This window comes from Lithobates pipiens, unplaced genomic scaffold, assembly GCF_037356315.1.
Source record: "Lithobates pipiens isolate NorthernLeopardFrog02 unplaced genomic scaffold, aLitPip1_a1.2 Scaffold_1, whole genome shotgun sequence".
Classification (NCBI taxonomy): domain Eukaryota; kingdom Metazoa; phylum Chordata; class Amphibia; order Anura; family Ranidae; genus Lithobates; species Lithobates pipiens.
The window spans coordinates 115,806,825-115,821,581 of NW_027507685.1; the positions used below are offsets into that span (position 1 = coordinate 115,806,825).

At 44.8% G+C, this 14,757-nt stretch overlaps 1 protein-coding gene across 1 annotated transcript in view; it reads left to right on the forward strand.

Annotated features, from left to right (window-relative positions):
• The first annotated feature begins 241 nt into the window (after positions 1–241).
• The window catches only part of SNX12 (sorting nexin 12), a 17,073-nt gene continuing 2,557 nt past the window's right edge, over positions 242–14,757 (forward strand). Inside the window, exons 1-3 of the mRNA XM_077474392.1 lie at positions 242–489; positions 1,561–1,656; positions 5,370–5,494. Of these exons, the coding sequence (XP_077330518.1) occupies positions 271–489; positions 1,561–1,656; positions 5,370–5,494 (440 nt within the window). The 5' untranslated portion in view covers positions 242–270. The remainder of the gene's footprint in view (positions 490–1,560; positions 1,657–5,369; positions 5,495–14,757) is intronic.

Genomic DNA, 14,757 nt, shown 5'->3' on the forward strand with positions numbered 1-14,757 from the left:
TCATTTCTTCAGTGTTGTCACATGAAAAGAGAGAAGAAATGTCACTGAGTGGTGTACTTACTTTTGTCACATACTGTACATATATTTATATACACACTCATCACCCCCCCCCAACAAAAATAAATACAGAAGTGTAATGAAGATCCCTAAACACAGTATAAATGGAATTGAAGACCTCCATAAATAAAGTATATTCAGGGCCCCGCCCCCTCCTCTCGCACATGCGCAATGCCCCTCCTCTCGGATAATGCGGATCGGTCTGGTGTGCGCATGCGCGGTGATCTCTCCGGGCCGGGTGTGTCGGTCGGTGGGTCTCGGTTCAGTATGTCGGACGCCACGGTGGCGGACACCCGCCGGCTCAACTCCAAACCTCAAGACCTGACCGACGCCTACGGACCACCCAGCAACTTCCTGGAGATCGACATCTTCAACCCTCAGACGGTGGGGGTGGGGAGGACCCGGTACACCGTGTACGAGGTCCGCATGAGGGTGAGTACCGGGGGTGTCATACCTGCCCATGGCACACAGCGGTGAAGTACGACACCCCCCATAGAGGATTGGGGGGTACCCGGGAGGAGACACCGGAGGTGGGGTACTGGGGGGAGGGGAGAACGAATAGTAGGGGGAAGAGGGTACTGGGGAGGGGAAACCAGAGGAGGTACCAGGGAGTGGGGTAGGAGAGGACCGGGGGTACCGGGGAGTGGGGGAGGAGAGGACCGGAGGGAGCTGGGGAGGGAAAACCAGAGGAGAGTGGGTGAGGAGGGGGCTTACCGGGGGAGGGGATACTAAAGGGGGGCTACCAGGGAGTGGGGGAGGAGAAGACCAGGGGGGCTTTGGTACTGAGGAGAGGGTCCTGGGGAGGGGGGGTACCGGGGAGGGCAGACCGGTGAGGGGGGGGTCCCGGGGAGGAGGAGGTACTGGGGGGGGGGGGTACCGGGGATGGGAGACCAGAGAGAGAGGGGGGGGGGGTACTGGGGATGGAAGACCGGAGGGGTGGGGGACCAGAGAGAGGGGGTACTGGGGAGGACTCCATATATGAGGGGGTGTCATAGCTACCCATGGCACACACAGTGACAGTGGTGAAGTATAGGGGGGGGGGGGAGGGTTCATACCCCGTATGTATACAATGTAGCTCTGCAGGGTGACTGACACTGATAGCGAATCAGAAGCTATCACAGCAGTCAGGTGACCCAGACACTGGATTCCCAGTGATTAGGAGATCCGGGGTTCTCACACTTGTATGTGGACCCCCTTCTGTGAGGCTACTTCTATGCATCCAGTTTGTGGGAAGGGGCTTTTGTTTTATAAACGTTTTTTATTGAAGGGGGGGGGGGGCTGTTGCCCCCTCTAGGTTGTCACCTCATTTGTAGCCTTCTGAGAATAATTGCCACAAATAATGGTTACAAATTGCGTACAACTTGTAGGCATCATAGATCAGACTTCCAACTGACGCGTTTCATGTGTGTCGCTCGTTTGTATTCCTATCATGACTTTCATGTGACTGTAAGTAAATAGAACGTCGGGGATCAGCACTGACATGAAGATGTTCTCTTTCTCCAGACAAACCTGCCAATCTTTAAGCTGAAGGATTCCGTTGTCCGGAGGCGGTACAGCGACTTTGAGTGGTTGAAGAATGAACTGGAGAGGGACAGTAAGGTGAGCAAAGCAGACACCAGGTACTGACCAGCCATCTACCTGTGTATTTCCTGGTTCAAGATGGAGCTCGGGTCTGAGTTCATGAAGGGTTTCCACTGGAACGATGTATACCATATGGCCAAAAGTATGTGACCCCCCCCTCCAAATGAGGTCAGGTATTTTCCAATGTTGGGTGGTGGTAATCCTCCATCATACAAAGGCATTGTGGACAACTGGGCTATTCCAACCTTGTGGTAACAGTTTTTGGTGAAGACCCTTTTCTGTTCCAGCATGACTTTGCCCCTCCTTTGCAAATAAAGACACGGTGTGACCAGTTTGGTGTGGAGGAACCTCATTGTACTGTATAAAGCCCTGATCTCCTCTCCTTTTGTAAGGCCTTTGGTATATTGTCTTCTTATACAACATCCATACCTGCCCTTAACCTAACTGAATACCTTTTTGGGATCAGGTCTTCTCCTTCCATAGGTGTTCATTGGGGTTGAGGCCATGGAGGAACCCCAGAGTCCTGCACAGAGCCCTGACCTCATCCCTTTGGGATCAGGTCTTCTCTCATATGTGTTCAGTAATCTCCTCTTCTTTTGAAAGGCCTTTGGTATAAGGTCTTCTCATCCAATATCATTACCTGCCCTTAACCCTACTGAACACCTTTTGGGAACAGGTCTTCTCCTCCCATAGGTGTTCAGTAGGGTTGAGGCCATGGAGGAACCCCAGTGTCCTGCACAGAGCCGTGACCTCATCCCTACTGAACACCTTTGGGATGATAATTCAGGTCTTCTCATCCATCATCAGTACCTGACCTCACAAATGGGTGCAAATTCCCACAGACACCCTCCAAAAATCTTGTGGAAAGTCTTCCCAGAAGAGTGAAGGATGTTATAGCAACAATAGGGGACCAGGGTTTTAGAATGGGGTGTCCAACTCAAAAGTCCTGCATGGAGCCCTGACCTCAACTCTATCGAACACCTTTGGGGTGAGTTGGATTGCTGATGGTGAGTCAGGTCTTCTCTTCCAACATCAGTACCTGACCTCACAAAATGTTCGTCGCCTGTGCACTGGAGTTCCGTCACACCATGTCTTTATGGAGCTGGCTTTTATACACAAGGTAGGTGGCTCAGTCATGGTGGAACAGAAAAGGGTCTTCACTAAACTGTTACCAAAAGGCTGGAAGAGTGCAATTGTCTCCAATGTCTTTGTATGATGGAGGATTACCACCAACCAACATCTTGGACGCTTTCTGTCCTTCTGACAGTCATCTTGGGCCATTCCACCAGCCGATTCCATGCTGTTCCCATCATGTTTGATTTTATCTTTATGCTTCCAATTGTATTATATTTCAATTTATTTTTATATTTAAACCACGGCTGATGGTCCGTTTTTAAAGTCCTGCTCCAGCCCGTCTAGGGCAGTAATGGCGAACCTTGGCACTCCCAATTTTTTTTTTTTTTTTTTTTTTAGCTACATTTTCCATTCGTGCTCAACTACACTGTTAGAAGGACAGAAAGAATCCAAGATGTTGGGTGGTGGTGATCCTCCATCATACAAAGACATTGGAGACAATTGTGCTCTTCCAAGCTTTGTGGTAACAGTTTGGTGAAGACCCTTTTCTGTTCCACCATGACTGAGCCACCCACCTTGTGTATAAAAGCCAGCTCCATAAAGACATTGTGTAACCAGTTTGCAGCGTAGTTGAGCACGATGGGAAATGTAGTTCCAAAACATCTGGGGTGCCAAGGTTCGCCATCACTGATCTAGGGAGTTGGGCAAAAATCCTTCCATATTACCAATACCCTTCACTGGAGACACCTGAACTCCATCATCTGGAGGGGGGGGGGGTTCCATAGTTGAGGGGTCTCCAGTGAACAGGGCCCGGACCTTATCCCTACTGAACACCTTTTGGGATGAATTGGAGCACCAATGGTGAGCCAGGCCTTTTTTTTTTTTTCTGGGTCCGAACATGTGAGCCAGGTCTTCTTATCCAACATGACTCCTGGACCTAATGAATAGGCACAAATTTCCACCAACACTCCCAAAATTTTGTAGAAAGTCTTCTCAAAAAGAGGGGGAGAATTTTAAAGCCACAAAGGGGGGACATCGCTATATTAATGACCAGGGTCTTTGGTGTACCCAACTTGAGTGTCCTGCATAGAACCCTGGCCTCAGCCCTACTGATCACCTTTAGGATGAATTGAAACGTCAGTTGTGAGCCCAGGTCTTGTCCTCCGTCAGTACCTGACCTCACAAATGGGCACAAGTTCCCACAGACACCCTCCGAAATATTGTGGAAAGTCTTCCCAAAAAAAAGGGGGAGGATGTTAAAGCCACAAAGGGGGGACAGCACTACATTAATGACCAGGGTTTTAGGATGGTGTACCCAACTTGAGTGTCCTGCACATAACCCTGACCTCAACCCTACCAATCACCCTTGGGATGAATTGGAAGGCCACTGATGATCCAGGTCTTCTCCTCCAAACTCAGTACCTGACCTCACAAACGGGCACAAGTTCCCACAGGCAACCTCCTAAATCTTGCGTCTCCTCGGAAGAGTTAAAGGGGTTGTAAAGGCAGAAGGTGCATTCTATGCATTAAAGAGGAAGTAAACCCTGATGGGTTTACTTCCTCTTTTATTCCCTGCAAAGGTAAAGCATAATGGACTACTATGCATCGCATAGTAGTCCATTGTGTGTCACTTACCTGATACAGGAGCCAGCGAAGTCAACACTGTCCCCTGTAGTCCGGCGCATCCATCTTCTCGGTGGGTCTCGCTGCTCCACCACTGTCATTCGACGAAGCCGTGATGACGTCACTCCTGTGCGTGCGCACGGGAACCGCCACTCGTGGCCTATCGCCGTTGACAGTGGCGCGCTCAGTGCACTTCTGTCTATGGTGCATGCGATGTAGAAGCGGTACCTGTGTTTTGGCAAATATCTCCTAAACCCTGTAGGTTTAAGAGATTTTTCTTGGACCTACAGGTAAGCCTTAATCTAGGCTTACATGTAGGTCAAAGTGGTTTGTAAGGGTTTACAACACTTTAAGATAAAGACTTCTGTGTGCCCCTCCCCCTCATACTTACCTGAGGTCCCTCTCTGTCCAGCGATGTCCGCGAGTGTCTCAGCCATCAGAGAATGCGGGGGTGGGGGCTGCCTTCATTCCTACCTTTACATCTCCTTCCTAATTGGCTGAGACACGGCAGCGATGTCATTGGCTCCTGCTGCTGTCAGCTAGCCAATCGGGGGAGAGAGGGGGTGGAGCTGGGTCAGGGCTTTGTGTGTGAATGGACACAGGGAGTTGTGGCTCGGCTCATGTGCCCCCCCCCCCCCCCCCCCCCATAGCAAGCTGTTTGGTGTGGGGGCACTGAGCAGGAGGGAGGAGCCAGGAGCACAGAAGGAAGGACACGAGAAAAGCAGGATCTGGGTTGCTCTGCAGAGTTTTTATTTTATTTTTTATAGGAAAGAAAAAAAATCACTTTTCAGGATGTTATAACCACCAAATGTGGGATGGGGGAGGTCCACTGAATATTGGTGGCCATGGTTTTGGAATGGAATGTCCAACACACTCATAGGAGTGCAATAGTTGACCACCAATGTTGGGCCATAAAGTGTGTGTGCAATGAGTACCAATATCTGGTTGGCCGGTGAAGGAAGCGTTTTTGCCCCCTCTATAGTGAGATCACAATGTAACCGTTGTGTCCGTTACGGTTTTTGTGTTTTTTATAGATTGTGGTCCCTCCGTTACCCGGGAAAGCACTGAAGAGACAGCTCCCGTTTCGAGGAGATGAAGGAATTTTCGAAGATTCGTTCATTGAAGAGCGACGACAAGGCTTGGAGCAGTTTATAAACAAGTAATGTCTTCTCACTTTTTCCATGCGTACATGTACGGCCCCCTCGAATAGTGTCCCATCATTGGTGTCAGTGGGAGGAATAGTGCCCCGTCATTGGTGTCAGTGGGGGGGAATAGTGCCCCGTCATTGGTGTCAGTGGGGGGGGAATAGTGCCCCGTCATTGGTGTCAGTGGGGGGAATAGTGCCCTGGTGGCCGGATAGAAGCAAAAGGCCACATCTGGCCCCCGGGCTGCAGTTTGGACATCACTGGTATAGACTGAAAGACAACTATACTTTTGTACATCATCATTTCATTAAAGCTTTATTTTTCGGGACAATATACACAAAGGACACTGCCTGTAGAAGAAGCTCTTCCCTCGTCTATGATGAAGCTCGGCGTCACAGCTGGAAGTTGAGGCGGTGGATTCTCTGTGCATGATGTCTGGGACATTAAAGTTTTAATGAAATGATGAGGTCATCAGCATGCGGTTGGGACATACGTGGGAGGAGCTCCACTGGATCCACCCGGCATCTGAGCATTCCCACAACAAGCGCACTGTGAGCGACGGCCCTCTCTCTGATGCTTTTCTGTTCAGTTATCCTTCGACTCGCTCAGTTCTTTCCCTCAGAAATGTTCTAAACCTTTTTATATAGAAAAAAAACTTCAAAGTTGTGAAGAAATCTACCCCAAATTTGGTTCTGCCTTACATTGCGCTCTGGTTATAAGAAGGGTAAAAAAAATGGCTGGACAAATGTAACGAGCGTTTGCCCAGCCGTCTCGCAGCATTTTCCTGTAACAAGTGTTTTCTCTGCTCGTCGGCTCCACCTGGTGACCATAATACAGCAGTTTTTGAAGTATTTCATGAAAATATTGCGTTAGGGCCACTAGATGGCGCTTAATGGAGCTGACGATCATAGGAAATATATATATGGGGGGGGGGGATGGGGAACAGTGAGAATTGATGATGGTGGGGCGACATTCGTCCAGCAATTCTTTTATGAATAGACCCCGTAGTGTTATGTCACTATTAACCGCTTCAGCCCCCGGAAGATTTGGCTGCTGATGACCCAGGCCATTTTTTTTTAGCGTTTCAGCACTGCGTCGCTTAACTGACAATCGTGTGACATTGCACCCAAACAAAATTGACGTCTTTTTTTCCGCACAAATAGAGCTTTCTTTTTGTGGTATTTGATCACCTCTGCGGTTTTTATTTTTTGCACTATAAACAAAAAAAGCAGCAATTTTAAAAGAAAAAAAAACAATATTTTGTACTTTTTTGCTATAACAAATATCCCCATTTATTGAATTTTTTTTTAAAAAAAGCTATGTTTTTCCTCAGTTTAGGCCGATATGTATTCTCATTTTGATGGTAAAAATCGCAATAAGCGTATATTGATCGGTTTGTGCAAAAGTTAGTGTCTACTAATGGGGATAGATTTTATTAATATATAAATATAATATATCAATTTTTATTTGTTTTTTCTTCTCTCCATGACTGCGACATTATTGCGTACACATCGGACAATTTTGACAAATTTTTGGGACCATTGGCATTTATACAGCGATCAGTGCTATTAAAATGCACTGATTATTGTGTAAATGACACTGGCAGGGAAGGTGTTAACACTAGGGGCCGATCAAGGGGTTAAGTGTCTTCCCTCAGTGTGTTCTAACTGAAGGGGGGAGGGGGACTGTCTAGGGAGATGACAGATCGCTGTTCTTTGTATGAACACACAATCAGTCTCTTCTCCTCTCCGAGAACCAGAAACTGTGTTTACACACACACACACAGCTCGGTTTGCCCCGAACGATGGCGGAGCCCGGCGGTCATCGCACCTGCCGGGGCACGCGTGTTGACTCAGAGGCGAGCAGCGGGCGCACCCTTAGTGGCCACAGGGCAAAGTTGAAGTGACGTAACATAACGTTGTTTTGCCATTCTGCCACAGTACAACTGCAGCGGCTGGTTGGCAAGTGGTTAAAGTGGCAATGTGAATGGTGCGGTACTATGATTTGTGGCCAAAATGAACCCATAAAAATGACTGTTTACTATAAATAGTACAATTTGTTTTTACGACAATGGATTGTGTCCAACTCCACAATTCAAAATAAAGTCCATAAAGTGGAATTTGTGTGACACAATAATGCATAAAAGTGTTTAAATGAATAGAGGTGTGTATCTATCACAGGGTGGTGTCTGTGGATACACTAAAAAAAAAGATCAAGATATTCGAATGCCACGTCCTGGTTATCACTTTGAAGGAATAAAAACTTTTGGGAAATTGGGGGATTGGGAATGAAAATAAAAAATACAAATAAGAGAACCTTCACATAAAAGACCTCAAGGAAAAGTGTGGGTTCAATTGGACTTTTTAGGCATAAAGGACAGTTGTGGAGACAACCAACATGTTCAAAAAAAATATACCGTATATACTCGAGTATAGGCCGACCCGAGTATAAGCCGAGGCCCCCAATTTACCCCCAAAAAACTGGGAAACATATTGACTCGTGTATAAGCCGAGGGTGAGATATGCCTGTCCATCCCTGTGTGTGTGTGTCCATCCATCCATCCATCCCTGTGTGTGTGTGTGTCCATCCCTGTGTGTGTGTGTGTCCATCCATCCATCCCTGTGTGTGTCCATCCATCCATCCATCCCTGTGTGTGTGTGTGTGTGTGTCCATCCCTGTGTGTGTGTCCATCCATCCCTGTGTGTGTGTGTGTGTGTGTGTGTGTGTGTGGCCTTGTGTGTCCAGCCTACCTGTGTCCCGAGCCTCCGTCCGGTCCCGTCCCCGTCCCCGAGACTCCGTCCGGTCCCGTCCCGAGCCGAGCCTCTGTCCGGTCCCGTCCCAGGATCACCGCTCTTCGTCGGCGCCCATTCCCCTGTTCAAATGCCGCGCCTCCCTGTCTGTGATAGGCGGAACACAATTTCCCAGCAGTCTGTGTTCCGCCTATCACGGACATCCTCTTATCCTCGTCCGTAGTATGAGGATGAGCGGATGTCCGTGATAGGCGGAACACAGACTGCTGGGAAATTGTGTTCCGCCTATCACAGACAGGGAGGCGCGGCTTTTGAAAGTTAGAATGGCCGCTGTCTGTCTGCTCGACACGCTGTTCGGGCAGACAGACGGCGATGACTCGAGTATAAGCCGAGGGGGGCACTTTCAGCCTCAAAAAAGAGGCTGAAAATCTCGGCTTATACTCGAGTATATACGGTATCTCTGTTTATTATCAAAAATAAATAAATCTATATTGTGAACAATCAAAATTTAAAAGAAAAACAAGAATTTTTCTCCTTATAAATACACATTAAGTCCCATTTGATATCCTATCAAGGTTAATATAATCCAGTCAGAATTTACAGATAAAAACTAACAGTTGTACATATATAAAATAGAGGATATCAAATATATAGTCGAAACTTAAGTATGTTCTGGTGCTCTACATGTTTCGCGTTTTATTGGATAACGCTTCTTCAGGAGCTTATAGCAATGTTCTACAATATAAAGAGAAAACAAGGGGAAAACATGTGTATATGTGTGTGTATGTATATATATATATATATATATATATATATATATATATATATATATATATATATATATATATATGCAGTACAACACTAAAAACCAAACATAAATTATATATATCTAGATAAAACATTACATATTCAGTTATACCATCTATCAAGGTGCTACAGTGTTCTATAGGATGGGGGGGGGGGGGGGGGGGATAAAAATAAAAACCGATTTTCCCGCAAAGTTGTTTTTTTTTTTTTTTTTTTTTTTTTTTTTTACTTTTGCGGGAAATCGGTTTGCTGCAATCACTGGAAGGGACCACTTCACTTAAAGGTAACGGACCTGTATATTTATACACACACCTTACCTTCTTCTTTTAATAATTACCTTGTATTTTTTTTTCTGACTTGCTATTACTCTTGTAAGCACTGGCACTGCTATCTCTGATTACCTCCAATGTATGCCTTATCATGGCTTTTTCTCCCCTCTAATGTTTGTTTTTAACACTTAACTCTTCACCAAACTAACTAGGCTAATTCTCTTTACTATATACACTTTCTCTACACACATCTTCTATTAATAATTCTAAAACATTTTTATTATGCTTTCACGCAGTGCACGGGATACCAGATTATCTACCACTACACGCCCTTCGGCTAGAACATATCACAAATATCTACCTAAATCTTACAGTTGAAGCCCTAGGGCTCAATACAATGTGAAGTGGTCCCACCAACCTAAATCTACACTTTTACTTTTAACCTTTTTGGAAAAATAGCTTTTTTCTAATTTCGTCAACCTTCCTGTTTCCTTCTGTGGCTTTGTTCCCCTCCTGGGACATACCCACGAAGAAATGTAAGTAAATGCATACGAATAGTAGAAGATACAAAATAAGAATGTTATATCCGTTCCCACACTGTGTTCCTCTCATGAGTGTGTTTTTTTTTTTTTTTTTTATCCCCCTCCCTTCCTATAGAACACTGTAGCACCTTGCTAGATGGTATAACTGAATATGTAATGTTTTATCTAGATATATATAATTTGTTTGGTTTTTAGTGTTGTACTGCATATATAACATGTTTTTCCCCTTGTTTTCTCTTTATATTGTAGAACATTGCTATAAGCTCCTGAAGAAGCGTTATCCAATAAACGCGAAACATGTAGAGCACCAGAACATACTTAAGTTTCGACTATATATTTGATATCCTCTATTTTATATATGTACAACTGTTAGTTTTATCTGTAAATTCTGACTGGATTATATTTACCTTGATAGGATATCAAATGGGACTTAATGTTGTATTTATAAGGAGAAAAATTTCTTGTTTTTCTTTTAAATTTTGATTGTTCACTATATATATATATATATATATATATATATTTATTTTTGATAATAAACAGAGATATATATATTTTTTGAACATGTCTGTTGTCTCCACAACTGTCCTTTATGCCTAAAAAGTCCAATTGAACCCACACTTTTCCTTGAGGTCTTTTATGTGAAGGTTCTCTTATTTTGTATTTTTTATTTTCATTCCCAATCCCCCCAATTTCCCAAAAGTTTTTATTCCTTTCAAAATAATGCATAAAAGTCCAGTAAAATCACATACATGTGATACAATGTGTCAAGTCTACACCCCTGCGTGTATAATATATATATATATATATATATATTTATGCAGTTGTGCTCAAAAATTTGCATACCCTGGCAGAAATTGTGACGTTTTGGCATTAGTGTTGAAAATATGAAGGATCAGGCCAAAAAAACTTTTTATTTAACTAGGGCTGCAACTAACGATTATTTCCATAATCGATTAATCGGCCGATTATTTTTTCGATTAATCGGATAAAATCATATTTAAAAAAAAAAAAACGCACAATGTAAAAATGAATCAATTATCAAATGTTGATCTACAAATTATACCACGTGATGAATATATATCTCGGAGTACACAATGACTAAATAAAAAAGCCAATACTATTAAAAATATATATATGAGAGAACGCTTGTCACAATTGAATTTAAATTGTGCAGATACAATATTGCAAATATTAGTCCTCTAACAAGATTTGCACATTGCACTTTGCACAGATTTTACAAAAACACACCCACTAATTTCATTTTAATTTTTGTATATTTTACATTTCCTGGGGTTATAAAACATCAGAGTAGAGCGCTTTTACTACCTGTATTTATAACATTGGTATACTGTTCCAACTTTTTGTTGCCAGCCTGGGGTAGTGGCAGCCCTCTTATATCCACCGTTCTTTTGCAGCTTATCCATAGCGCAAACGCCCTTTTTTCTGTTATCTGTCCAACTTCGCCCGCCCGCAATTCTCCGCCCGCTTCAGTCCATACTTTTTCTCTGCCGCTAAAGAAATAATCCTGCGCATGCGCTGTTAATAGCATTGAAGTGGCGCATGCGCGGTAAAGGCCGCGGTCAGCTGTTTCAGTGACGGTGTAGTGTCATATTTGTTGCCTATCACAGAATGCTACGGAAGTGACGTTGCCGCCAGAAATTGCGTACTGCACATGTACATAGCATTCCAAACACTCGCGCCGTGCGTTCCAACATAGTTTCGGCAATACGGTTCAGCGAAACCATCACATAATGTTACGGAAGTGACGTTACAGACAACACAAACACTGGGCCATGCGTTACAGCACTAATACTTCCCTTGTTACCTAGTATCATTATTTACCAACCATGCTGAGCTACGTGCCGTGTTAGGTTCTGCATTGCTGGGACTTGTAGTGCCTATCCTGAGCTACCTGCTTCAATGTTCAGTGTCCTCATCCTTATCCCCTGCTTCGCTGAGGACACTGAACATTGAAGCTCGGGGATAGGGATGGGGACACTGAACATTGAAGCACAGGGATAAGGAGGGATAAGGATGAGGACACTGAACATTGAAGCAGGGGGATAAGGATGAGGAAAACTGAACATTGAAGCATGGGGATAGGGATGAGGACACTGAACATTGAAGCACAGGGATAAGGATGAGGACACTGAACATTGAAGCACAGGGATAAGGATGAGGACACTGAACATTGAAGCACAGGGATAAGGATGAGGACACTGAACATTGAAGCACAGGGATAAGGATGAGGACACTGAACATTGAAGCACAGGGATAAGGATGAGGACACTGAACATTGAAGCACAGGGATAAGGATGAGGACACTGAACATTGAAGCATGTAGCTCAGGATAGGCACTACAAGTCCCAGCAATGCAGAACCTAACACGGCACGTAGCTCAGCACGGTTGGTAAATAATGATACTAGGTAACAAGGGAAGTATTAGTGTTGTAACGCACGGCCCAGTGTTTGCGTTGTCTGTAACGTCACTTCCATAACATTATGTGATGGTTTCGCTGAACAGTATTGCCGAAACTATGTTGGAACGCACGGCGCGAGTGTTTGGAACGCTATGCGCAGTGCGCAATTTCTGGCGGCAACGTCACTTCCGTAGCATTCTGTGATAGGCAGCAAAATATGACACTACAACGGAGCCGCACTGGAAGTGACGGGGGTTACAATACAACACCGTCGCCGGGTGTGCCAAGATGGCCGCCAGCTCCGGAGCTAGGCCGAAGCCGCGGCCTTTCCTTAGGCCGAAGCCGCGGCCTTTCCTTAGGCCGAAGCCGCGGCCTTTCCTTAGGCCGAAGCCGCGGCCTTTCCTTAGGCCGAAGCCGCGGCCTTTCCTAAGGCCGAAGCCGCGGCCTTTCCTAAGGCCGCAGCCACGGACCGCTCCGCGGATCGCATGGTGCGGACCGACTAATCGATAATGAAAATCGTTGACAACGATTTTCATTATCGATTATTATCGATGATGTCGATTAATCGTTTCAGCCCTATATTTAACCACTTCAGCCCTGAACCAATTGTCAGCCTAAGGACCAGAGGTCTTTTTACAATTTCGCACTGCTTTAAGTGGTAATTGCACGGTCATGCAATGTTGTACCCAAATGAAATTTGCGTTCTTTTCTTCCCACAAATAGAGCTTTCTTTTGATGGTATTTGATTGCCTCTGCGATTTTTTTATTTTTTGTGATATAAATGGAAAAAGACCGAAAATTTTGAGGGAAAAAAAAGATATTTTCTACTTTTTGTTATAAGAAAAATCGAATAAACTCAATTTTAGTCATACATTTAGGGCAAAATTTATTCAGCCACATGTCTTTAGTAAAAAAAAATGTCAATAAGCGTATATTTATTAGTTTGCGCAAAAGTTATAGCGTCTACAAACTGTAGTACAGTTTGGAGTACATTTTCTGGAATTTACACAGCTTTTAATTTATGACTGCCTATCTCATTTCGTGAGGTGCTAAAATGGCAGGGCAGTACAATCCCCCCCCCCCCCAAATGACCCCATTTTGGAAAGTAGACACCCCAAGGAAATTGCTGAGGGGCATGTTGAGCCCAATGAATATATATATATTTTTTTGTTTTTGTCCCAAGTGATTGAATAATGACTCAAAAAAAAAAGTTTACAAAAAGTTGTCACTAAATGATATATTGCTCACACATGCCATAGTTGTATGTGGAATTTCACCCCAAAATATATTCCGCTGCTTCTCCTAAGTACGGGGATACCACATATGTGGGGCTTTTTGGGAGCCTAGCTGCGTACGGCACCCCGAAAACCAATCACTGCCTTCAGGATTTCTAAGGGTACAAATTTTTGATTTCACTCCTCACTACCTATCAGTTTCGAAGGCCATAAAATAGCACCCCCCCCCCCCCCCAAATGACCCCATTTTGAAAAGTAGACACCCCAAGCTATTTACTGAGAGGCATGTTGAGTCCATGAAATATTTTATATTTTGCCACAAGTTGCAGGAATATTACAATTTTTTTTTTTTTGCACAAAGTTGTCACTAAATTATATATTGCTCACACATTCTAAGGGCATTAGTGAAATTACACCCCAAAATACATTCTGCTGCTTCTCCCGAGTACGGGATACCACATGTGGGGGACTTTTTGGGAGCCTAGCCACGTACAGGACCCCGAAAACCAAGCACTGCCTTCCGGATTTAAATATAAAACCCTACCAAAAAAAACTGTTAGCGATCGCAGGGATCAGGCCTGACTCTGCGAACGCTGCAGTTATGTGTTTAGTGTTTTGTAAGTGACAGTGATCGATCGATACTGCACTTGGGTGGGCTGGGCGGAGGGGCAAAACGCAGGTGCTAGCAGGTATCTGGGCTGATCCCGCTAACAATGCATTTTTTTGGAACCCTAAACTGTTGGGGACGCTAGTATAGATCTCATCAGATCAGATATTGATCTGTTCAGATTCTATACCACTACGGGAGGTTTATGCTTTGTGCGTGGGTGTTAGCGGTACTGGCACTAACCTAGCGCTGCCTGGGGCGACGCTAAAACCTAATTGATATCACCCGCCGGGTGATCAGGGGGTTAAACCTTTATTGGGTAATAAATGGTGGGTGCCCTGATGCAGCGATCAGAAAAACGATTGCTTAGTGACACTGGCAAAAGGGGGTGAAAGGGTTAACTCTAGGGGCAATCAGGGGGTTAAACCTTTATGGGGGGGGGGGTAGGGGGGCTACACTGGACCTAACACTAACTGCCCTGACAGTTTTTACTGTCACAACTCACAACTAAATGCAGTGATCAGTAAATAAATGATCACTGCAATCGGTGACACTGTGACTGGGAGGGGGAGGGTGATGGGGGGGGGGGGGGGGGTTTGTGTGCCTACATGTCAGTGTAGTGTTGGTGCACACTTACTTTCACTGTT